Here is a 24,633-nt window from a genome sequence, read left to right as displayed (position 1 = left end):
TTTTTAGTGGTTTCATATCTGATAAAGTTGAAAAAAGCTGCGGGATCTTTTCTTCCTCTGTGCTGCAGTTTGCCAGATCCCATCTTCTGCAGGGGGCGGGGGGATGAGTAATAGCCTCCACTGATTCTCATGGTAGTTGCTGTCATTTCCAGAATGACAGAAAGCAAGGGAGGCTAAGGAGATGGACCTGACAGTGATTAAAATAGAGGGCTTTCGATACAGTGCTGCATGCTGGGTAAGCCTAGCCTCCATTGACTTTGACTGATGGTGCTTCAAGGGAAAATACTCCAGATTCCCACTCCTGATGCATCTCTTGCTGTGCCTGCTTTGGAAGTGGCTGAGGTCTGTGATGAAGTGTTGCTGCAGATTTGCAAATAAAGTTTTTTACATACAGCAGTTCCTGCAATCCTGGACTAAATGGTGGTTCCTGTCACAAAACACGGCAATGGGACCTCCCTTTAAATTCTGGAGAGCAGTTACTGTCATTGCTTAGACTTATGCCAAAGTGAGAACAGAAAGAAGCCACAATTTTGCCCTGACTACATTCTTTGCTAAGTAGGCAACATGTTAATAGTTGACAGGCATTGTGCTGTTTCGAAACAATTCTTCATTCACTAATCTGTGAAAAGTAATGGCCTCACATGACTCAACAATGTTACGAATGTGCAAGGCATCAAATCATATGGGTTCCCATTAAAGATATCCAGTGTCATTGAAAAAGGTGTATATATTTTGACTTAAAATTTGTTAAGAAATTCTCCCTTGTGATTGATTCTAATCTTTCAAGTCTCCTCTCCATCAGTACAGTCACTTACTCCCAGATTCCAATTCTATCTCTACCTCTCCAAAACACTTCAGTGCTAACACTTACCAAGCCCTGTCTGTGCCCACTCACCCCTCATTTTACTCTGTCAAACCCCTTAAGAATCCTCTATGTTTCTATGTTTCAATTTTTCTAAATTCCAGTGAGGATAGGCCCAATCTTTTCAACCTTTGCTGATAATACATTCCTTCCCAACTGGGGAGCATCTAGTGAACCTTCTCTGAACTGCCTCCAGGGAAATAGTACTTTTTTTTCGGAAATAGGTGGACCAAAACTGCTCACAGTACTCCAGAACACGGTCTCGCCAGCACCTTGTACATTTGCAGTACGACTCCCATACTCTTAGACTCCAACCCCCTTGAGATAAGATTTGACATTCCCTTAGCCTTCCAGATTACCTGTTGTACCTATGTGCTAGCTTTCTGTGTTTCATTCACAAGTACAGCCAAGTCCCTTCATGTTGCAGCTTTCTGCATTTTCTCTCCATTTAAATAACATTCTGTTCCTTTGTTCTCCCTTCCAGAATGAATAACTTTAAGATATTGTATTTGACAACTTTTTGTCCACTTACTTAACTTGTCAATATCTCTCTGTTGTTTGTATGCCTCTCAACCTTCCTTTTGTGTCATCTGCAAATCTGGCTACAGTACATTCACTTCCTTCCTCCAGATCATTAATATTTATTGTAAACAGTTGCAGCCCCAGCACTGGTTACTGCGGAACCTCACTGGTTACAAGTCACTAACCTGGAAAAGAACCTCTTTGCCCACTCTCTGGTTCCACTCTTTTGGCCGATTCTCTACCCATGCCAATATGCTTTCTCTAACACCAAGGGCTCCTGTCTTATGACTTAACCTTTCGTAATTTACCTTGTCACACGCTTTCTTGAAGTCTAAATACAACACATTTACTGGTTGCCCTCTAATTGAGACATCCTCAAAAAAAAATTCTAATGAATCAGTCAGACGTGATTTGCCTTTCAATGAGGCCATGCTGACTTTGCTCGATAAGATTATGATTTTCCGAATGTTCTGCTATTACTTCCTTAATAATCCATTCCAGTACTTTTCCTTCAATAGATGTCAGGCTAATCGACCTCTAGTTACCCGCTTTTTGCCTCCTTCCTCTTTTTGAATAGGGATGTCACATCAACAGTTTTCCAATCCTCTGGTACATCACCAGAATCGAAGGATTTTTGGAAAATCACCACTAATGCATTCACCGTCACTGTAGCTATGTCTTTTAGGATCCTAGGATGTAAGCCGTCGGGGCCAGGGACATAGCTGCCTTTAGCCCCATTAGTTTGTCTACTACTTCATTAGTGATGGCTGACGATACTTAATTCATCCTCTATCTCCTTTACTATTAATGAAATGTTTGGCATATCTTCCACCGTAAAGACTGATGCAAAATCTCTGTTTAACTCCTCTGTCATTTCCTTGTTCCCCAAAACAGACTCCCCAGATTTGTTTTCTAAGAGGACTATTCACTTTGACCTCTCTCTTCCTTTTTATATATTGAAAGAATTGTTGCATTTTAAAGCACATGATTAGATCCAGTAATGTTCTTGGTCTTGCTGTGCTGCTAAATAATATTTCCAGAGTCTACCAAGGTAAGGAAAATATGACATTTACTTCATAAACGTCTTCCTGTGGCTTCATCTTACCAAGAGGCTGCAAGACAGAGCAAAACCAAGTGATATTACATCACTTCCTGTGATGATGTATACTGTCTCACTAGCATATCATGTTAGACTTAACCTAGAATCTGAAAATCAGTGCAGCACAGAAGGAGCCCCATTCAGCCCATCGCCACTGCACTGTCTCTCTGAATGACCAATTCGCTATGTGCCATTCTCCCTGTACCCCTGCATTTTATTCCTGTTCAGATAAAATCTAATTCCTTTTGAAGGTTTTGATTGAAATTGCCTCCATCGAACTCTCAGGCAGCCCACTGCAGACCCTAAACACTCACTGTATGAGAAATCTTCTATCTCTTTTGGTGTTTCCTTTTTAACCAGTCAGCCTGTACTACAGTTCTACATTCTGATTCTCTGTGATTTCTTCTGCTGTCTTCACAGGGTGTTGCTGCTGAGCTGCAAAAGGAAAAATGCACCCAGCATTTCTCACATTGCTGCTGACCGTCTGGGGACTCGTTGACCCAGTGAGAGGTCAGATCAACAATTTCAGGCCAATCGATCCTACTCCTAGTCCAGAGGGGTGTACAGGTAGGATAAGAGAAGCCCCTGATGTTTGACGCTTACCATTGATTGTTTTGAATTTGATCACGGGCGGCTGGGAGGTGTAATTAAGGAGGATTGTGATGTTGTGGTTAAAACAGTGGATTAGTAATCCAGAGATCCAGGCTAATGTCCTAGAGGCATGGGTTCAAATCCAACTATGTCATTTAAAGAAAATCATTCACACAATATGGGCATTGCTTGCTGGGCCAGCATTTATTGCCCATTCTTAGTGCTGTCTAGAGGCCAGTTAAGAATCAGTCACACTGCTGCGGGTCTGGAGTCACATGTAGGCCAGACTAAGTAAGGGCAGCAGATTTCCTTTCCTAACAGGCAATGGTAAGCCAGATGGCTTTTAACAACAACTGTCAATGGTTGCAATTAGACTAAACTATTTTCATTCCAGATTTTCTTTATTGAATTCAAATGTCATCATCTGCCATTGATGGAAATTGAACTCATGTTTTCATGAGGTTCTGGGTTACTAGTTTATTGACATTACCACTACACCATCAGTCATTGAAAACTTAACAAAGGCAGGAATATGAAGCTAGTCTTAATGATGGTGATCATGACAATAATCATTGTTTGTCATAACAAACCCAGCTCATTGGATAGCGTCTTCCAGGGAAGGAAATCGTGCATCTTTACCTGGTCTGGCCTACATGTGACTCCATACCTACAGTAATGGAATGAAATGTCTGCTCCCATATGAGAAACAGCCAGGTTTCACTTCTGTGAATCAAATGAGTATTGAAAATTGGGCAGTTATTATAATAGTGGGGCAAATCAGGGTTTTGCATCAGGATAACACGTTGAAAATCTACTCCAGTGCCTTTTTACTAGACAAAAAAGTGGATTTGAAATTTCTGAGGTCAGAGAGGTACTTCAGTTTCCTTCATTAAGTCGAGCATGGCTAGCCGTTCTGGTGCCATTGAGTATTCAGCTCCTGGTCAAAAGGAAGCTTAATTAATAAAAGGCAGAAGAGTGGGATAAGAAGAGGTTCAGAGAGCAGGCACAGACATGATGGGCATTTGTACACATTTGTCATTTTAGGATGCTCGGAGGCCCGAAACCACGAGTGAACTCTGACTTCTGCATAGCCTGCTTTCCTCCAGACCACAGAGTGGTGCAACCCCAAGTAGCTTCCCCTGACTCCTGATCTTCTTCCTGGAAGCGTTTCTAGCCGGGGGTGGGGGGGGGGGTAACTGACTTTTAGAAATTGGATCACCTCTTGTTGTGGATGAATGGTGATGATAAATTTGCTGCCTTTCCTCCCTCACGTTAGGCGAAGGTTGTCATTCACCATTCCAGTTTTAATGACTCAACTCCAAAAGGAAATGGTGGATGCGGGTACAGTTACAATGTTTAGAAGACATTTAGATAATGGAATGAGTAAGAAAGGTTTGGAGGGGTATGGACAGAGCACAGACAGGTGGGGCTAGTTTAGTTTGGGATTATGGGCGGCATGGACTGGTTGGACCGAAGGGTCTGTTTCCGTGCTGTGAGACTCCTCAAGGCTTTATTACACGACCTCTTCCCTCCACCAGCTCCACCCCAGCGACGGCCTTGTTTTATATATATATATATATATATATATATAAAAGTCTACCTTGAGCAGCAGCTCAGCTTGTATTATTCCCGCAAGACTCTGCAAATCTCCTTCCGATTGCCTTCTGAAAAAAGTATGACTCGATCTGACTCCTCCGCACTCCCTTGTGAGGCGGCGCATCCCAAATTCTCACTGCTCGCTCCGTTTTTGTCTTGTGTAGAGAAATATTTCTGTCCGAACTTTTGTTCTTCCTTTCGTGTGTGTGTTTTTGTTCAATTATTAAATTCATCCGGTGGTCTTTCAGGGAAGCAGGAATGTCCGGTGAGCGTGTACTTTGTCCTTGACACCTCGGAGAGCGTGGCGCTGCAGACCCGTATCCAGGGCAACCTGGTGGACAACATCAAAGCCTTCACCAAGGACTTCGTGAACAACATGGTGAACGGTGCGTTCAAGAACCGGGTGAAAATCGCCTGGGAGTTCGGCGGGTTGCACTTCTCCGATCGGGTGGAGGAGTTCAGCCGGATCACCTCGAGCAAGGACGACTTCCTGGCCGCGCTGGACCGGGTGGACTACATCGGCCGCGGCACCTTCACCGACTGCGCCCTGCGCGAGATGACCGACAACATCAAGCAGCAGTCCAGTCTCGAGTCGCGCAACCGTTTCGCCATCGTCATCACGGACGGCCACGTGACGGGCAACCGGTGCGGCGGCATCCAGCCCGTGGCGGAGATGGCGCGCGACGCCGGCATCAAGGTGTTCGCCGTGTCAACCGACGACCTCCAGCACGCGCAGTCCGAGCAATACGAGCAGAGTCTCAAGACCATCGCCAACTTCCCGCACGAGCTCTACCGGAACAAATACACGGCGACTTCGACCGACAGCGCGGTGCCGGCCAGGACGATCGATCGGATCATCAGAGTCATGGTAAGGATCCGCACCCGTGATTTGATTTGTTCTGCTCTGTCTTGGTTCGGCTTTTGCCTTCGGGCTGTCACGTTTCCGTGTCACCTTTCGATGACCGCCACATCAGCCATGATCGAATGGCCTAATTTCTGCTCCGATGTCTTATGGTCTAATATGGGCACATGGCGGTCTTTAAGCTGGAAGTGACGGTTGGTTAGCTTAGCTAGCCCAAGCACATCCAGTTCCTGTTGTGGCTGACGTAGGCTTAAACCCACTCCCACTCTCGTGGGTGGAAGGCAGTAGTAAACCCCCCATGGACAAAAACAGTGAAGGAAACAGCTCAGGGTGAAGCATCAGCTTACAATGGTGTGTGGACCTGTCTTCAGGCAGAGGGCACATTAATTACTGACCGTATGAATTAACTGAGTAGATGACTGGCTAACTGAATGACAGACTGAATGACCATGAATTGGCCAACTGACTGAATGGATGACCGGTTGACGGAGCGGCTTGACTGACGAATGAATGAATGAATCAATCAATCAAAATACTTTAAGCGTCCTTTGCTACATTTAAATGTAAAGTTCTTGTTGTATTTTGTTCGATCAGTTCGAGTTAATAGGTGTTGGGAGCTGGTAACGCCAGAGTTATACTGTGTGCTGTGCATCTGCCTACGGGCAGAGCTTTGTTCCCAGCCAACGATGCCCACAGGTTTGGAGGAACTGCAGATAATCTTTGCTGACTAAACCTTGATGTAAAAGAGATCCATTGGTCACTCTTTATTAAATGCCCATTGGACAAGCTTGTGCGGTGGCCAGCCCAAGCGGTGTCAGATTGATCTACCAGTGTGCTGTGGGTGGGGGGTCAGCAGTGAGTCAATAGGTAGTGCACTCACTCCTCAGTCAGAAGGAAATGGTTCAGAGTCCCCCTCCAGGGATCTGAGCACAAACTCCTGGCCGACAGCCCAGTGCAATTCCGAGAGAGTGCTGTACTATTGGAGGTGTAATCTTTCAGATGGATTGTTAAACCAAGGATCCCATCTGGCCCCGTAGGTAGAATTGAAAAGCATTATTGTGCATTTGGAAGAAGTCAGTCAAGTCCACCCAGCATCCCAGTCAATATTTATCCTTCTACTGAAAGCACTGAAACAGATGATCCAGATATGATGACATTGCAATACGTGGGAGCTTGTTGAGAGCAAAATTGCAATGGGAGTTTACATGTTAAAAAGCACTTTACTGCCTGTAAAGAACTCTGGGTTGTCCTGAGAGGTGCTATAAAATGCGAGCTTTCTTTTATGATTATGCCTGTCCTTAGTTACCCTTGAGAAGGTGGTGGTGAGCTGCCTTGTTGAACTGCTGTAGTTCATGTGCTTTGGGTAAACCCACAATGCCATTAGGGAGGAAATTTCAGGATTTCAATCCAGCGACAATCAAGGAACGGAGTTATATATCAGGGTGGTGAGTGGCTTGGAGGGGAATTTGCAAGTGGTGCTGTTCCCATGTATCTGCTGCTCTTGGCCTTCTAGATGGAAGTGGTGTGTGAGGATCGTTGGTGAATTTCTGCAGTGCATCTTGTAGGTGGTACACACTGCTGCTACTGAGCATTGGTGATGGAGGGAGTGGATGCTTTGGATGTGGTGCCAGTCAAGCAGGCTGCTTTGTCCTGGATGGTGTCAAACTTCTTGAGTGCTGTTGGGGCTGCATACATCCAGGCAAGTGGGAGTATTCCATCGCACTCCTGACTTATGCCTTGTAGATGAGATGAGATGACAGGAGGTGAGTTACCTGCTGCAGGATTCCTCAAACCTGCTGTTGTAGCTACTGTATTTGTAAGGATAGCTCAGTTCAGTTTCTGGTCAATGGTAAGCCCCAGGCTGCTGAAAGTCAGCGATGCTGATGTCATTGACCGTTCTTTTAAGCAACACTAGGCTAAACTCTTGCAATATGGTTGGATTTCCAGGGCCCATTCCCACAGAACAGTCACTTGTCCGCTGCCATTTGCACAGCCAGCTGAACTGTCTGGTTTTAGCTGGTGAACTAGCTAGCTTGCTGTGTGCACAGGTACGAGCTTTCTCTCAATAGTGGCAGTGCAGATTCACGGTGAACGGTGTAACTCTGGTGCTGTCAGACTGAGAAGACAAAGGTAGTGTATCTGTTCAGACATTATCAACACAAAGATAGCTTGCAATGATATTAAAAACAGTACGGTAACTGCACTCCAAAGCCCAACTTGTAAAGGGTGAAGAATCCCTCAGGTTTATAACAGCAAGTGGTTCAGGATTAAGAGCGGGTAGCTGTACAACATTAAGAATTGACAGTTCTTCAGAGTTTGGATTTCCATTTGAATCCAATTAAAGGCAGGAAGGTCGACATAAATCAGTTGTACTATTCCAGCAAGTTAAAGAATCTTTGCCCTGCAGCTTAACAATTGATGGTTTTACAGGTCTACTGTTAAACTAGATGGTTAAATCAGGGTTAAATTTAGCTATTGCTACAGAATTGAGAAAGGACTACTCAAAGGGGTCATTGTTCGAGGTGAGGATTAATAGTTCTCTGGAGTTGAGGATTAGCCCAATTTCAAATCTTGACAGTTCTTAAAGGTTTGAATTGAATGTTTCACGGGATTAAAGGTTCATGACTCAAAAGGGTTAAGCATGGACGGTTTGATTTTGTTCGTCATGGACTGGTTGGACTGAAGGGCCTGTTTCCATGCTGTATGACTCAGTGGCTTACTGCCTGCCATTGGCGTGTGTATGTTGGGGGGATTTGTAGGTTGATAAACAACCTGTTTGGACACATTGTGAATATGGTATCCTTGGCCATCAACTCCTGAGGTGAGACCTGAACCGAGAGCATCTGGCTCAGAGTTAGGAAGGTTGTCAAGTGCATCACAAGACCATCTCCATTGACAACCATACAAGCTTAAAAATCAACAGTCTCTACATGAAGGATTGATAGTTTGATAGGGTCACAGACTACCAGTTTTATAACATTGGGATATGCAGCTCAGTTAAGTATTGACAATCCTACAAGTTCAAAGGTGTCAGTTCTGCAAGGAGGCCACACGCAGTTTTATATGGTCACAGACTGACAGTTCTACAGGGTGGTGGCTGACAGTTTGCAATGGTTCTAGACCCTTCAGAAGGGCTGTTCTGGAAGGTTAAGTACTGACAGACCTAAAGAATTGAGAATTAATAATTTACAAATTTCCAGGACAAAATGATTATCGTTATCCCGATTAAGAATCGGTTGTTCTACAAATCAAAGATTTATGGTTCTACAAGATTCTGACTCTCCGTCGACCACACTCTCATTATCACTGCCATTTTTCACTACTGTTCCCTTCTGACACACTTGCTCTTCCTATTACCCTCTTCCCTTTGATGATACCTTTTCAATATGTTTGTGTGACATCACTGAATTCTTCTCCCTAAGATCCAGAGTCTTTATCAGAGAAGGTCTCTTTGCTAACTCTCCTCACTACTTTATTTGGATTACTCAATTCCACTTTGAGCTTCACATTGTAAATAATGTACAACTCTAAAATGCAAACAATGACCATGTTTAACAGATTAATTATGTACAGTTCTACAGTATAAACAATGACTAGGTTTAGCATATTAGTGATGTATAGATATGCAATATAAATAATGAACAAGTTTAGCAGATTATTAATGTGCAGTTTGACGGGGTAAACCATGACCATGTATACCAGATTAATAATACATCTCTACAGTGTTAATAAAATACAGGTTTACCAAATTATTAATGTAAAGTGTTACAGAGTAAAGAAGAACTAGGTTTTCTAGGTCAATAATGCACAGTTCTATAGTGTAAACAGTCCTCTGAGTAGAAACATATTCTCCGAGCCCACTCTATCCAGATTAATAATGTACAGTTCTACAATATAAGGAATGAAAAGCTTTACCAGATTTATTAATGTACAGGTCTACAGTGTAAACCATGACTAGTTTTAACAGATTAATAATGTGCAGTTCTGTGGTACAAACAATGAATAAGTTTACCAGATTTATTAATGTACAGTTCTAAGGGTAAACCATGACCAGGTTTACCAGAGTAACCATAAAACCATGAGATGTAGGAGCAGAATTAGGTAATTTGGCCCTTCGAGTCTGTTGCACCGTTCGATCACGGCTGATATGTTTCTCAACTACCTTCTCCTGGCTTTTCCCCATAACCTTTGATCTCCTTTCTAATCAAAAACTTATCTGGCTTAACTACACTCAATATCTTAGCCTCCGCAGCCTTCTGTGGCAATAAATTTCACAGATCTACTGCCCTTTGACTGAAGAAATTCCTCCTCATCTCAGTTCTAAAAAGTCGTCCCTTCAGTCTGAGGCTGTGTCCTCTGATCCTAATCTTTCCTACGAGTGGAAACATGTTCTCCACGTTCACTGCATCCAGGTTAACAATGTACAGTTCTACCATATAAACAATGAACAAGTTTAGCACATTCAAAGTTCTATAGATTTAAGATCTAACAACCTTAGAAGTGCATACACTATTGACCAGTTCCATCATGTCACTCACAGATATGTTCAGGCCATTTCTGGGTACTTCTGTATTTTGCTGTCCATCCACGCCCTCCTTCCTGCAATTCTACTTCATTCTATTGTCAGCCATTGGTGGAAAAAAAGTCTTTAATCCCAATGCACTTACCAAATCTCAACTATCTACCTTCAGTCTACCACTCAATGAATATCTATGGATACTGATAATATCATATTTTATCATATCATATCATAACAATCATATTTTGTGCCTCATCCTGTTATAGCCATTCACATCTTTACTCTCTCGTTGTTCCATCTGCTGTTGTACTGACCTCTGCTCCCTTGCGTCCAAGCGAGGCAAGTTTGAATGACAGCCTGCCTTAGGTATCCACTCCCACATCTGGCTGGTATACATTAAGCACAGTTGGTTTCTGCACAGTGTGCCTGGGATCATACTGGAATAGAACAGTTCACTGTCAGCATCCATTCTCAATGACATGTTGTTTAACTTGCACACTTTTTCTTCTGCCTTTACCATTTAGTCATCCCAACCAGTGTGAGGAGGAGTTAATTGTTGCTCCAGTCAGCTGCTTCCATCCCTTCCCCTATTCCTCTGAGTCATGCATCCCCCAAAATTTTCTCCTGCCGTGGTCTAAGCTGGTATTTTTATCTAGGATCTCTCCTGTCTACTCTTATACCTTCTCTGAGCTCACCTTGTCCATGAAACCCACCTCTTCTCCCTTGGTGTCTAATTCTTTTCATTGGATGTGGGCATGGTCACTGAGTTGGATGTCGTTGCAGGCAAGGCCAGCATTTGTTGCCCATCCATAATTGTCCTCAAACTGACTGACTTGTTCAGCCATTGCAATGGATGGTTGAAAGTCAAGCACATTGCACTGGGTCTGAACTCACATCATTTAAGGGTGGCACATATCCTTCCCTCAGTTGACCTGATGTATTTTTATGACTTTCAGTGATAGCTTTATGGTTGTTAGCCTGGACCTCTGGATTACTGGGTCTGTTACCTCACCACTGTCTCCCCACTCAGTCCTTTTCAGTCCACTGACCCAGACTGACTGCTGTTTGAGTGATGTCTTGATTGTCCTCAGATCGTTCCATAGTTTCACCCCTTGCTATCCCTACACTGTTCAGTGTTCCTATAAGTCACAGAGATTTCTCTGCCCTTCCAGTTCTAAACCCCTGCATATCACTGGGATTCATCACTCTCCCATTAGCAAACGCTGCTTAAAATCTTGGACCAAGTTTTGCTTATATCAGCTTATAAGAACATAAGAACTAGGAGCAGGAGTAGACCGTCTGGCCCTTCGAGCCTGCTCCGCCATTCAATAAGATCATGGCTGATCTTTTCGTGGACTCAGATCCACTTACCCGCGTTCTCACCATATCCCTTAATTCCTTTATTGTTCAAAAAAAATCTACCTTTTTTTTTAAAAACGTTTACTGAAGTAGTGTCAACTACTTCACTGGGCAAGGAATTCCATAGATTAACAACCCTCTGGGTGAAGAAATTCCTTCTCAATTCAGTCCTAAATCTGCTCCCTCTAATCTTGAGGCTATGCCCTCTTGTCCTAGCTTCACCTGCCAGTGGAAACATCCTCTCTACTTCTATCTTATCTATTCCCTACATAATTTTATATGTTTCTATAAGATCCCCCCTCAATCTTCTGAATTCCAATGAATATAATCCCAATCTACTCAGTCTCTCCTCATAAACCAACCCCCTCAACTCCGGAACCAACCTAGTGAACCTCCTTTGCACCCCCTCCAGTGCCAATACATCCTTTCTCAAGTAAGGAGACCAAAACTGCACACAGTATTCCAGGTGTGGCCTCACCAGCACCTTGTACAACTGCAACATAACCTCTCTGCTTTTAATTTCGATCCCTTTAGCAATGAAGGACAAAATTCCATTTGCCTTCCTGATTACTTGTTGTACCTGCAGACCTACCTTCTGTGATTCATGCACAAGGACACCCAGGTCCCTCTGCATAGCAGCATGCTGCAACTTTTTACCATTCAAGTAATAATCCTTTTTACTATTACTCCTACCAAAATGTATGATTTCACATTTATTTACATTGTATTCCATCTGCCAGACCTTTGCCCACTCACTCAATGTATCTATGTTCCTCTGCAAAGTTTCACAGTCCTCTGTACACTTTTATATGGGACTTTACAGGAGAGTTACTGATTTAAAGATGCATTATGAAAAACAAGTCATTGTTGTTACATCGAGAACCCTTGCAATTAAGGACGCACTGGAGTTCAGGATGAGGTGCTTATTGAGCTCACAGATGGGGAGTTTGAAGATGGTCCTTAGGGCAAGAAGGCGGGTCTTGAACCACCCCTGTCAGAAAGGGGGTGGGGTTCAAACCCTGTACTGTTGGTACCAACCTAACCCATATCAACCATCCAGTCAACTGAGCCAACCAGTCCCCTCAAAGGAGTCAGAGTTGCTTTGGCATCATACTGGATTGGATAGTGATGATGGGGGCTCCAATTTCTTTCTATCCTGTTATGTCTGTCAGCAACCTATAAGGCATCCTCCCTCACCTTGGTGATTTTGAATGCTGCCAGAAACCTCTTTATCTATTTATACCATAGTCAATTTCTCTAATACCTCCTGCCCCCCACCCCCCAACACCCCAGTGCCTTTTGCTGTGATAGTAGAAGCGCAAGGAAAAAGATACAAAGTTGCTCCACCCCAATTACTCTTTTCGGTTAACTATCCTCACCCCTTTCTTTAACTACTCTTCTGCTACCCTTATGGAAGAGGTTTGGATTTACCTTTTACGCTGCCTACTAATCTATCCTCATACTCTCTCTTCCCTCCTCTTGTTCCCTCCTCTTGTTGTCTAGTATCCTTCACAATCTAACAAATTCCTCTTCAGATAGCTGGAAGTTGCACCTTCCAAAGTGTTAGATAGAACAAGCTCCATGGGAGCAGCCAATCCTGATTCATTGGAATCCTGCTTCTCACCACAACTGGAAACCAAACAGAAACTTTGTTACCCAGTTGGATGTTTTAATATCTGTTCGCCAAACAGTCTCCTCCGTCCCAAATCACACCAGTTACTAACTAGGAATGAAGCAGCACAGAGAGGAAAGGAGACAGAGAGGCTGACGTTTCTTGGCCTGCTGTGTTCATCCAGCCCTGCACCTTGTGTCTCGGATTCTCCAGCATCTGCAGTTTCTACTATCTCTCACAGAGAGGAAAGGATTTGTCTTTTGCTTTAAAATCTAACCATCTCTTTTCCTTTGGGCCTGCCTAATCCTGGAGACTCCAGGACAGCCTTGGTGGTTTGGCAACCCCTGTGCCACACTCCTGCCCAATTGCATGTCCTCATTATGGGATATGGTGGTCCAGGAGTGACCTGACTGATATCACTTGGCATAACTTCAGAAATCCCTCAACACTGCAGTTGAGCGAGGGACATATCAGTCATGTCTTGGAATTGGATAGGTTCCAAATGAACCCGCTTTAAAGTTCAAGAGCGAACGATGTGTCCTAAGGATCACAGCTCAGTGAAAGGAGGGCAGATAAATCCTTGATAAGTTGATGCTGCTGCGTTGCCAGATGCATCTTGCTATGAACAAAGTGCATAGGTCTCCATATGGCTCTTAGATGTGAATAAGGAATGTTGAATCCTTCCCTGCTTGGCCAGTGTCGGTATTCATCAGTAAAATCTGGGCCTGCATTTTGAAGGCCCAAATCAAACCAAATAAAATCTCATTTAACATAGGATGTCTTGTTTCTGCAGAAACAACAGGACCTAAAGGTAATACCCAGGTTTTAAGCTATTGTGTGCAGCACTCATTCTTGTCTCCTTTTATGATGGAATAAAGGTTGTGGAACATAACCCAGCCTCCATTCCAGCACTGTTAGGTATGCTGCCAAATGTGCTAATCACTTGCTTCAGGTTAAGCCGTTGTTTAAATCTGACTTGTTTGTCTGTGATACTGTTTTACTGTGAGGTCTGTTGATGGGTTTTCATCTGATTTATGTTTTACAGAAAACAGAGGCCTTCAATGACGTGAGTACAACTACATTCCTACTTGACACTTTTTCCTTAGACTAACCCACATTTCTGTCTAACCAATAAGCTATAATAGGTTCCTGCACGTTCAGTGAATGATGGTGGCTCAGAAAGCCACATTTGCCCCGCAAGCTATTGTTTGCAACTTCCAACTTGAGTATGATTGGTTTTCACAGAACTGTTACAGTGCAGAAAGAAGCCATTCAGCCCATCACGTCTGCACTAGCTTTTTGAACATTTCAATTCAGTGTCAATCTCCTGCCCTTTCTTTCCCACAACCCTCGACATTGTTCCTTTTTTATAAATAAGCATCCAATGCCCTCTTGAATGCCTCAATTGAAACTCTCTTCACCACACTTCCAGGCAGTGCATTCCATTCCCTATCTACTTGCTGCACGAGAAAGCTTTTTCTCACTTCTCACTTGCTTCTTTTACAAAGCTCTTTTAAAATTACGCTGTCAAGTCCTCAGTCAGTTTGCAAGTGGAAACAGTTTCTCCCTATCTGCTCTGTCTAAGCCCCTCAAGGCTTTGAAAATTATCAAATCGTCCACTTCACCTTTGACAACCTCCAGGTCCTGGTTCTATATAGTACCAAGGAGGCAAGGTTGGCTGAGGGGAGGTTTTCTTCAGGCCCTGGGGATTTTGGGAAGTTGTGCTGTTCCAGTAATTCTGTCTCCATCCTCTTTGATTTGCACTGCCACACGGTGTACTTGCTGGCAGTTCAATGGACTCTTCCCTTCTACCACCTGCTCCCATAACCCTCCACAACCCCAGCAAAGATGATAACCTCTCCACTTCCGTTCAAAACAGGTAAGCTTTCCTTTTAAGAGTTCAAAAGACTCTGCTGTAGTTTTTCTCTTTTGTTTCGATTTAATTCCTCGTCACAAATTGCCTTTGAAACACAAGGCGATCATAGTGGGGTTTGGGCGGTTAATCACAAAAATAGCGCAGAGAAAGGGAAACGGGGTTACCCCAAGATGGCTGTGGAGTGAAGCCAGCAAGTGCAGTTTGTGGTGTACCAAATTGAGCCAGGGAATAAACTGGTTTAGGGCGGGCGCTGTCAATGGAATGGGGAGAGGAGAGGGAGAGAGGAGAGAGTAAGAGAGGGCAAGTCAGGGGGAATTGCTCAATGTTTGCATCTTAGGGTGGTAAAATGAGATGCTTTTTGCGTTGCTGTTAAATTTTATTCCACAGCGTATTGGATGCTGCTTGCCCATACTGTTTTCAGTGACTACCAGTTGTGTTTGCTTTGGGAGTTTCTGCTTACTCCTGCTTCTAGTTCTTATGTTATGAATGTAACAAAGAGGCATCTGGTGGTTACAATGAAAGAAAGGCGAGTTATTCTTCGGTTACTTTGCCTTAGCTTTCTGTCATCTATTATAATCAAGTGGGGATTATTCAATACAAATCTAGACCTGGTTTGGATATGGATAGGTGATTATCCATTTCCCTTGTTAACTATTACACTCTTGACTTTCAGTGCTATAAGATGAAGTGTCTGGAATATCCAGGTGTATCTGGATTAAAGGGATTCAAAGGAAGAAAGGTAAGTGAAACAAAATTGTCTTTCATTTGAGAACGAAGGAGGAACATCAGACTGCAGTCTGAGAGGATTAAGCTGGGGGTCTTTGATTCAGTGGACATTTGTACATTGACTCCCTTGGTTGTTGAGGGATGGTGGAGCCTGATGCCTCCTGAATTGATTGCTCCCGCGCGTTGGTGATGTGGCGAGATGGTGGAGACCATTCTCAAGAAATGTGGATCTCACTCTCTGAACCTAGTCTAAGATTTCAAGAGAGGTTCCTGGTCCAGAGGACCAATCCTGAGGCGGTATGTTGCCACAGCTGGACATACTTTTCTTCTCCATCACCTTCCAGTTTCTGAGAGGGATGGGGAGAGTTGGGATGTTAGCAATCAGCAGCAACAAGGCTGGAGGAGCGAGGAAACGTGACTCCAATTGTCTTGAGCACAAGCGAGGCCAGTGAAAAATGTTAAGGCTCAGAAATAACTAGAGAGGCCCTCTAGTCTGTGTAAGTGAAACAACCAGTTGTGACTTCGGTTAGGACGTCTCCGTCAGAGCTGACCCAGCAGAGAGTTTACTGCTTTAAGCATTTAAGAACGAAAACGAGCTCCCGAATGCTACTGATGCCAACTGCCCACAAGCCTCTGTGACTGAGTCCATCCAGTATTGATGACTGAGATATGCACCCTTCTGGGATAACTGACCTCTCCTGAGCTGGCAGGAGGAGCCTGCAGTTTGGCTCGAGTGTGTGGCTATTGGGTGAGCTCGCAATGCCCTTTTATCACTTAACAGGCCCTCTCGTCTATTAAATGGTCAGTCCGTCAAGGTCCCAGAGGACCAAGGCACAGCCAGAGGAGAGAACAGCACTGGGAATTTGTGGGAACCTTGCTTTGAAACATATAGCACACCCAGCTCCTTAAAATGTTACATTAGTGGCTCAAACCCGACTGTGATACCGATTGTTGCTGGTTCACACTAAGGGAGTGCGACGCAGTCAGAGGAATCCTTTCTTGGGTGGGGCATTAAACCGGGGCCCTGCCTAACTTCTTGACTAGAGATAAAAGAACTCGAGGCGTTCCTCACTAGTATCCTGGCCAAGATTCATCCCTTAAGCAACTACAGATTAACTAACTGCTCATTGTTGAAGATCGTGGAATGCTATTAAATGCATATCGGACACATGCTTCACCTATCTGACAATAATCACTGCACTTCAAAGTGAGAGAACACTCTGGGGCATCTCCAAGAAATAAGATAAGTTGCAATTATAAATGCAAGTCTTTCTTTTGAAAGTAGAGACATGAAATAATGTAAATGTGTAATCTTTGTCCCTTGTAGGGAGAAAAGGGAAGCAGTGGTGAGAGGGGTGATCCAGGCCCACCGGGACGGCAAGTAAGTCTTATTTTTTATTGAGAGATTTATGTTAGCAACGCCAGCTTTGTATTTACCACATGTGTGAATAAACATTTTGTTTCTTCTTGTGTAGGGTGATCCTGGTATTGAAGGCCCCATTGGATTCCCTGGTCCTAAGGTAAGAGATGAAGGCACTTGTTTACTGCTTTCCTGGGCCTTGTGGGGCTTCTGGGATTCCACCAACTCACGTCTCCCAGCCCACAGACCTGAGGGGACCCTGGTAATCCCTCCGCACCAAGGAATCTTCCCTTATTAAACTCTGCTGCTTGTTCATTTCTCTTGACTGCAAAAATAATTGTCTTCTACTCAGCCAAAGAGTAAAACAGCATGGAAACAGGCCCTTCAGCCCAAACTGGTCCATGCTGACCAAGGTGCACAGTCAGCTAGTTCCAATTATCCACATTTGGTCCATATCCCTCCAAAACTCTTCCCATCTATGTACCTATCCAAATGTTTTTAAATATTGCCATCGTACCTGCCTCAATCACTTTCTCTGGCAGCCCATTCCATATTGGCACCACTCTCTGTGTGAAGAAGTTCCTTCAGGTCCTTCTTAAATCTGTCCCCTCTCACCTTAAACCTATGCCCTCTAATTTTCAATTCCCCATTCCTGGAAAAAAGACTTTATGCATTCATCTTATCTATGCCCCTCATGATTTTATGCACCACAGTACATCAGCCCTCATTCTCCTACGTTCCAAAGAATAAAGTCCTACCCTGGCCAACCTCTCCCAATAAGTCAGGTCTACTAGTCCTGGCAACATCCTCATAAATCTTCTTAGAACAAAGAACAAAGAAAATTACAGCACAGGAACAGGCCCTTCAGCCCTCCAAGCCTGCGCCGATCCAGATCCTCTATTTAAACCTGTCGCCTATTTTCCAAGGATCTGTATCCCTCTGCTCCCTGCCCATTTATGTATCTGTCTAGATATATCTTAAATGACGCTATCGTGCCCGCTTCTACCACCTCCGCTGGTAACGCGTTCCAGGCACCCACCACCCTCTGCGTAAAGAACTTTCCACGCATATCTCCCTTTAACTTTTCCCCTCTCACCTTGAAATTGTGACCCCTAGTAATTGAGTCCCCCACTCTGGGAAAAAGCTTCTTGCTATCCACCCTATCTATACCTCCCATGATTTTGCAGACCTCATCAGGTCCCCCCTCAACCTCAGTCTTTCTAACGTAAATAATCCTAATCTACTCAACCTCTCTTCATAGCTAGCACCCTCCATACCAGGTAACATCCTGTTGAACCTCCTCTGCACCCTCTGCAAAGCATCCACATCCTTTTAGTAATGTGGCGACCAGAACTGTACACAGTATTCCAAATGTGGTCGAACCAAAGTCCTATACAACTGCAACATGACCTGCCAACTCTTCTTCTCAATACCCCGTCCGATGAATGAAAGCATCTTTGCACACTTTGCAGTTTAACAATGTCTTTCCTATAACGTGGTGACCAAAACTGTACACAGTACTCCAAGTGCGGGCCTCACCAACGACTTACACACTGTAACATAAAGTCCCAACTCCTATACTCGGTGCTTCAACCGACGAAGGTCAGCGTGCTAAATGCCTTCTTCACCACCCTGTCCACTTGTGATGCTGCTTTCAATGAACTATGTACTTGAACTCCTAGGTCCCTCTGTTACACAACACTCCTCAGGACCTTACCATTTACAGTACAACTTGGTTTGACTTTCCAAAGTGCAACACCTCACACTTATCTGTATTGAACTGTATTTGCCAATCCTCAGCCCACTTCCCCATCTGATCAAGATCCCTCTGTAATTTTTGATTACCTTCCTCGCTATCAATGATACCTCCGAATTTTGTATCATCTGCAAACTTACTAATCATGCCTTGTACATTTGCATCCAGATCATTTATATAAATAACAAAAGTCCCAGCACCGACCCCTGTGGCACACCACTAGTCACAGGCCTCCAGTCCATCACCCTCTGCTTCCTACCATCGAGTGCCTAAACTGCTTTCTGTACAGTTTTCAACATGTGACAGGTGGGCAGGGTATTGTCGTGTGGAGTATGGGTGGCACGGTGCCTCAGTGGTTAGCATTGCTGCTTCACAGTGCCAGTGACCTGGGTTCGATCCCACCCTCGGGTGACAGTCTGTGTGGAGTTTCCATATTCTCCCAGTGTCTGTGTGGGTTTCCTTCAGGTGCTCTGGTTTCCTTCCATAGCCAAAAGATGTGCAGGTTAGGTGGATTGGCCATCGTAAATACAGGCAGAGGGTGGGATACCCCTTGGAGGGTCATTGCAGACTCAAATGGGCCAAATGGCCACCATCTCCACTGTAGGGATTCTATGATTCTGACGAGAGTTATAGCTTTACACTAGGTATAGACAAATGTGCTAAATGACTTTTGTTAAAGTGAGGCTAAGTCACATGGAACTAGAACCTAGGTCCAAATAAGACGTCTTTCTATAGTTATGTTCACTAAAGCTCATTCACTGTTGTTCACCTATGAGAGCATAGTCCTCTCATTGCTTCTGGCAGGGATAATTGGGAGGCAGCATAGGCAGGGGGAGTGAAAAGAGACAGTGGGCCGATCCTACCTGGTTGAAGCAACATTTTGATTAGATGTGTGACTAACTTTGAGGTTGCAATCACACTGCGGTGTGGAGTTTGCCAGCCTCTTCGATTAAATGAGTTTAGAATGTACAGAAGCTCCATCCACATCTGTGTGTTGCACTTAAAAAAAAAAATTACAAGCCCCATAATTTCAATCCCTTTGTGTTTTCTTTACAATCGGTTCTCATTAAGAAGAGTGGTATTTAATGACCATCCCTAATTAACTGGTTGTGGACCTCATTTGATTTGAGAAGTCCCAAAAGTAAACCAGAGAATGCACTTTCATTTGAGTTTTTATAATAATCTGACTGCTTTACCATTACTTTTATGGGTACTAACATTCCGTTTCCTTTTTTTGTGTAAGTCAAATATTTCAACTTTCAGAAACTGTATTCAAATTCACAGACTGCTGTGGTTAGATGATTAGGCCCCACTTTTGAATTTCGAGTCCAGGAGCACAACCGTGGAATGCCTAAATACAAGTTACCCTGAGTCTACTGGACGTGAATCCACTCTAGCCTGAGCTTCTGACTCCAGGAGCTTACAGGAGTAAATTCCTGTGAGGAGTGCTTCTCCAAGGCAAGAGTGCTTGGCAATCAGAGCAAAGGGGAGCTCAGAGCATAAGTGGGAAATAGCTGTTATCTATTGTTAGCGTGTGCCATTAGATGATGCCCAATCACATAGAGCCAGAACCTGAGGGGGAGAGGTTCTGGTGGAGTCAATAACCCACCTCCACCCAAGTCACAGTCGTTGGTGTCTGCATGTGCTGCCGCTGTCCACCAGACACGGAACCCTGGAGCTGTTGGCCACCATCTTTGTCATCCTTTGAACTCAGTCCTCGATCCCAGCAATGGGCCCTTGTCAAGTGTGCGAGCAGAGGGCAGGTCAGTCGGGGCTCTGTGAATATTGAGGGTGCACGTCAGAGATCAACTATTCTAACACTCGGTATCTGATCCATTCGGGTGTAAAAATTGGCACAGGGCTTGTGGAAAGGATGGGGTAAGGTAGCCCCCATAGTTGCCGGAGCGGCAATTGAGCAGTATAGACAGCCTAGTTCTCATTTCCATCAACTTGAATAGAGTGGGAATTTAGCAGATTTGACACCGGCAGGGTGGCAGGGGTGAATTACTCTGTGTAAGAATCTGCCTTAGGTATGTAACTACAAACTGTTCTGTTCCTCAGGATGACCTCTCATAATCACGTAAGCATGTAATTCTTTATGTCCCTTTGGCAACACATGGCTTGGACAATTGGCATGCACTGGATTGAGGCATGCCAGTATCTCGTGCTCCGATTGGCTATGTTAATATGCCTCTTTTCTCCCTTTCACAGGGTTATCCGGGAACTATAGGTGAAAAGGTAAGACCTCTTTTTTTGTTTCAAATCTCCAACTCTGACTTCCAAGCAGAGCCGTCATGTATTAAAACGCAGCTGGCATCATTAATGTGTCTTTGAAGGTTTGGACCTCCAGCCCCTCCAACGTGTTCCACAAATTAGGCATTGTGCCCAGGGTATTGACTGGGCCTCGCCAAGTGTTATGCTGCTCCTGGACCTGGATTCCATTGGGACACTGCAGGTGCTAAGTGGGCATCCAGTGTGCAGGTCGCAAGTTGGGCGTGTGGTACTCAAGGGACATGTCCTCATCACTGTTGGCATGGTGACATGTGGTGGAGACTTGAATTTCTCACCAACCTTGAATGGAGGAAACGGTTGTAGCAAGCAGGGTTGTAGAGAATCAGGGATAAAACTGAAAGGGGTGGGACTAAAAGCAGGACTGTCCATGGCCTCCAAAGGTGTTGCTTGGACCCACCCAGAGCCGAATGAGCTGTCTGGTTTGAGATCAACATCAGGTGTAGGATCCCAATTGGAGTAGACTTAGATTAGCCTGTTTCAACAGGCTCCCAGGTGACCGTTTGTTACCTGGTTCAGTTTTGGGTAGCATTGTTCGGTTTTGGCCATTCGCAGCCTAATGTTTCTATTCTGTGTCATGTCCATTGGGCCTGATCCTATTGGGAACGGCAGTAATAGTACCCATCCTGGAAAATAGGAATTTAGATCCTAACAAAGTGATCACATGTCAGTTAGTTCGTAAGACTGGTGCCACCTGGTTCAACCCCTCACTGATGCCATTACAAGATGGCGACAGGGCCCAATGCAGATTACGTCAACCAACGGTAGTTTGAGGCCGTACCACCATCCTCTGTGGAGCGACTCCAGTCCCACCAACCCTCTGTGCTAGCACCATCTCTTCATGCAGGTGGGAGCAAGCATCACATAGTGGGAAGATGTGGGATTTTGAAATTACCCAGAGAAAGCTGAAGTCCAGGGGAAAGTACAAGAACCCAGCACAAAGCTGAACTCTGTCAAACTGGCCTGTTCCAAGGTTGCAAGAAGGAACAATTGAATGAATTTGGAGAAACTGGTCAGTCATGAGAGTTTCTTGTCATTAAGGCACCTGGATTATGGACACTGCAGAGTGGAGGAGATTGTCCCGCTGAATCTTCCTATTCACTTGCCTCAATCCTACTGGGTTTAAATTTAATGACGATACTTATGATGTATGAACATGTTCCTCTTTATGATTACAGGGTGAAATTGGAGGTGAAGGAAAGAAGGTGAGATCTCCCTTCTGAGTTAGACTCTCTCTCTCTCATGTTTACATTCATGCTGTCTCTCATTCTGTTCCTCTTTCGCTCTCTTTTGCGGTCTCTTTTGCACTTTCTCACGTTATCCCTCTTGCAGTCTATTGTTCTCGCTCTGTCTCAAGCTCAGTCTCATGCTCTCTCAGGCTCTCTCTCACTTTCTCTAATGTGCCACCTCTCACGCTCCGTCTCATGCACAATCTTTTATATTTCTCTTGTGCTTCCTCTTACCCTCTCTCTTTTTCTCTCTCTCTTTCTCTCTCACGCACATTCCTGGTGTCTCGTGCTCATCCTCACCGACTCTCTTGCCCTCCTGTCACTGTCACTCATTCTTATGCTCTCTCACATTCTCTCTTCCTTACTCTCTGTATGATGCTCTCTCTCTCTCACTCTCAATCTCTCATCTTCTCTTTTGTGCTCTCTCTCATGCTGTCTCCTGCTCTCACTGTCTCTCATGAGCTACATTTAATACTTTACCTGTTTTAGATTGTTGACCTGTCTATGGATCCCTAACACTATCTCATTACTTCTCATGTATCCTTTAGGGTATTGCTGGATTACCAGGTCGAGATGGGATTAATGGACAGAAGGTAGGTGCTTTGATCCTATACTGGATGAAGCGAATTAAACACTAATGGTCATGCCCAGTGACATACCACAGGGATCAGTTCAGGGTTCTTTATTGTTTGTGATATTCATAAATGATGTAGATAAGAATGTTAAGGGGGGAGGAGGAGGTGGAAGATTATAAGTAAATTTGCAGATGACACAAAGATTACCTGGTGATTGACAGTGAGGAGGAAGGTGGAAATGTTGGGTCACAGGAGAATATAAACACATTGGTCAGATGGGTAGATCCGTGGCAGACAGTATTTATGTCTGATAAATGGGAGGTGATGAAATTTGGAAGGAGAAACAAGATAAGGGAGCATCCAGCGAACAACAGGACACTGGGAAGCTGAGAGGAAGAGAGGGATCTTGTGGTTCTTGTCCCTGAAAGGGGCAGGGCAGGTTAATAGGCTCATTAAGAATGCGTACAAAGGCATAGAGTATAAGAGTTGGGAAGTTAAATTGCAGCTGTACAGGACTTTGGTTAGGTCGCAGCTGGAGTATGTGTGCAGTTCTGGTATAGAAAGGATGTGATTGCACTAGGAGAGGGTGTGGAGGAGATCCACCTGGGATGGAGCAGTTTGGCTGTGAAGACAGGCTGGATAAGCTCAGGCTGTTTCCTTTGGGGCGGAAAAGATTGAGGGAGGCCCTGTTTGATTTATGTAAGGTGATGAGAGGCAGGGTGAATAGAAAGCAGATAGTCCCCTTAATCAAGGAGTCACGAACAAGGTAGCACACTTTTAAAGTGAGAGGCAGGAGATTTAGAGGGTATTTGAGGAAAACCTCTTTCACCCAGAGGGCAGTGGGGGTTTGAAATGCACTGCCTGGGAGGGTAGTTGAGGCAGGAAACCTCACAACCTTTAACAAGTACTTGGATGAGCTCTTCAAGTGTCATAACATTCAAGACTGTGGGACTAGTGTAGATTTAGTGTATTTTTGGTGGTATAAACTCAATAGGCCAAAGGGTCTCTTCTGTATTGTATGATTCTATAGTCAGGAATGTGTAGATTCTAGTCCGGACTCAAACAGTACTATAGAATTTAAAGTTTCTCCACCCATACTTCAAACAACAAACATATAGATTTGGACCCAATATGCAAACCCATTCATATCAAAACTGGAAATGACAGCTCTCACCGTATCGGACTGTACAGTATAAATTCCAAGCGGAATAGGATAACATCGTTTCATCAGAGGCTCCACTGATGATGTCACCTAGCATGGTGACGAAACGTCTGAACAAAAACAGCCAGCTCAGCAAGCAAGTCAACAAACCTCAATACTATAGAGTTCTGGAAGCTCTTTGAAACAGCTTCGGGAAAAGGTAAAATCAGAAGAAGTGAGGGAAATGTCAAGGCTCAGGGACAGGTCAGTGTTTGGATAAGAATAAACCAAGTGAGTCCTGAAGAGACAATGACAATAGCAAAGAGAATAGAGTATTAGTCACTAAGGTGACACAAGCTAAAGGCATGGTAACTGTGTGAAATATTTGTGACAAATTAGATGAATTAATAGCAAGGATAGACATGGATGGGTTTTATTTAATAACCATTACAGAGATGTGGTTTGAACGTGACCAATGTTGGGAACTAGATATTAAATTAACGGCTTGAAGAGATGGGTAAATCGTAAAAGGAGAAACTGCTGCTCTAATGATAAGGAATGAGATAAAAAGATAGTGAAGAGAAAGTATATTATCTCAGAAAATCAGGAAGCAGAATTAAAGCTAAGCAACAGTAAGGGGGAGAAAACTATGGTTGGAA

The 24,633-nt window shown here is 44.2% G+C and overlaps 1 protein-coding gene across 2 annotated transcripts in view; it reads left to right on the top strand.

Annotated features, from left to right (window-relative positions):
- Positions 1-24,633, top strand: part of col6a2 (collagen, type VI, alpha 2) — a 72,818-nt gene that overhangs the window by 5,253 nt on the left and 42,932 nt on the right. For both annotated transcript variants that reach the window (XM_048599013.1, XM_048599014.1), the window contains exons 2-10: positions 2,904-3,050; positions 4,919-5,538; positions 14,068-14,088; positions 15,572-15,637; positions 16,952-17,005; positions 17,100-17,144; positions 20,952-20,978; positions 22,208-22,234; positions 22,807-22,851. In XM_048599013.1, coding sequence (XP_048454970.1) covers positions 2,933-3,050; positions 4,919-5,538; positions 14,068-14,088; positions 15,572-15,637; positions 16,952-17,005; positions 17,100-17,144; positions 20,952-20,978; positions 22,208-22,234; positions 22,807-22,851 — 1,023 coding nt within the window. In that variant the 5' untranslated portion in view covers positions 2,904-2,932. The remainder of the gene's footprint in view (positions 1-2,903; positions 3,051-4,918; positions 5,539-14,067; positions 14,089-15,571; positions 15,638-16,951; positions 17,006-17,099; positions 17,145-20,951; positions 20,979-22,207; positions 22,235-22,806; positions 22,852-24,633) is intronic.

Source organism: Rhincodon typus, chromosome 7 (assembly GCF_021869965.1).
Source record: "Rhincodon typus isolate 14 chromosome 7, sRhiTyp1.1, whole genome shotgun sequence".
Taxonomy (NCBI): Eukaryota; Metazoa; Chordata; class Chondrichthyes; order Orectolobiformes; family Rhincodontidae; genus Rhincodon; species Rhincodon typus.
The sequence above is the reverse complement of the archived record's forward strand: the minus strand, read 5'-3'. Positions and strand labels throughout refer to the sequence as shown.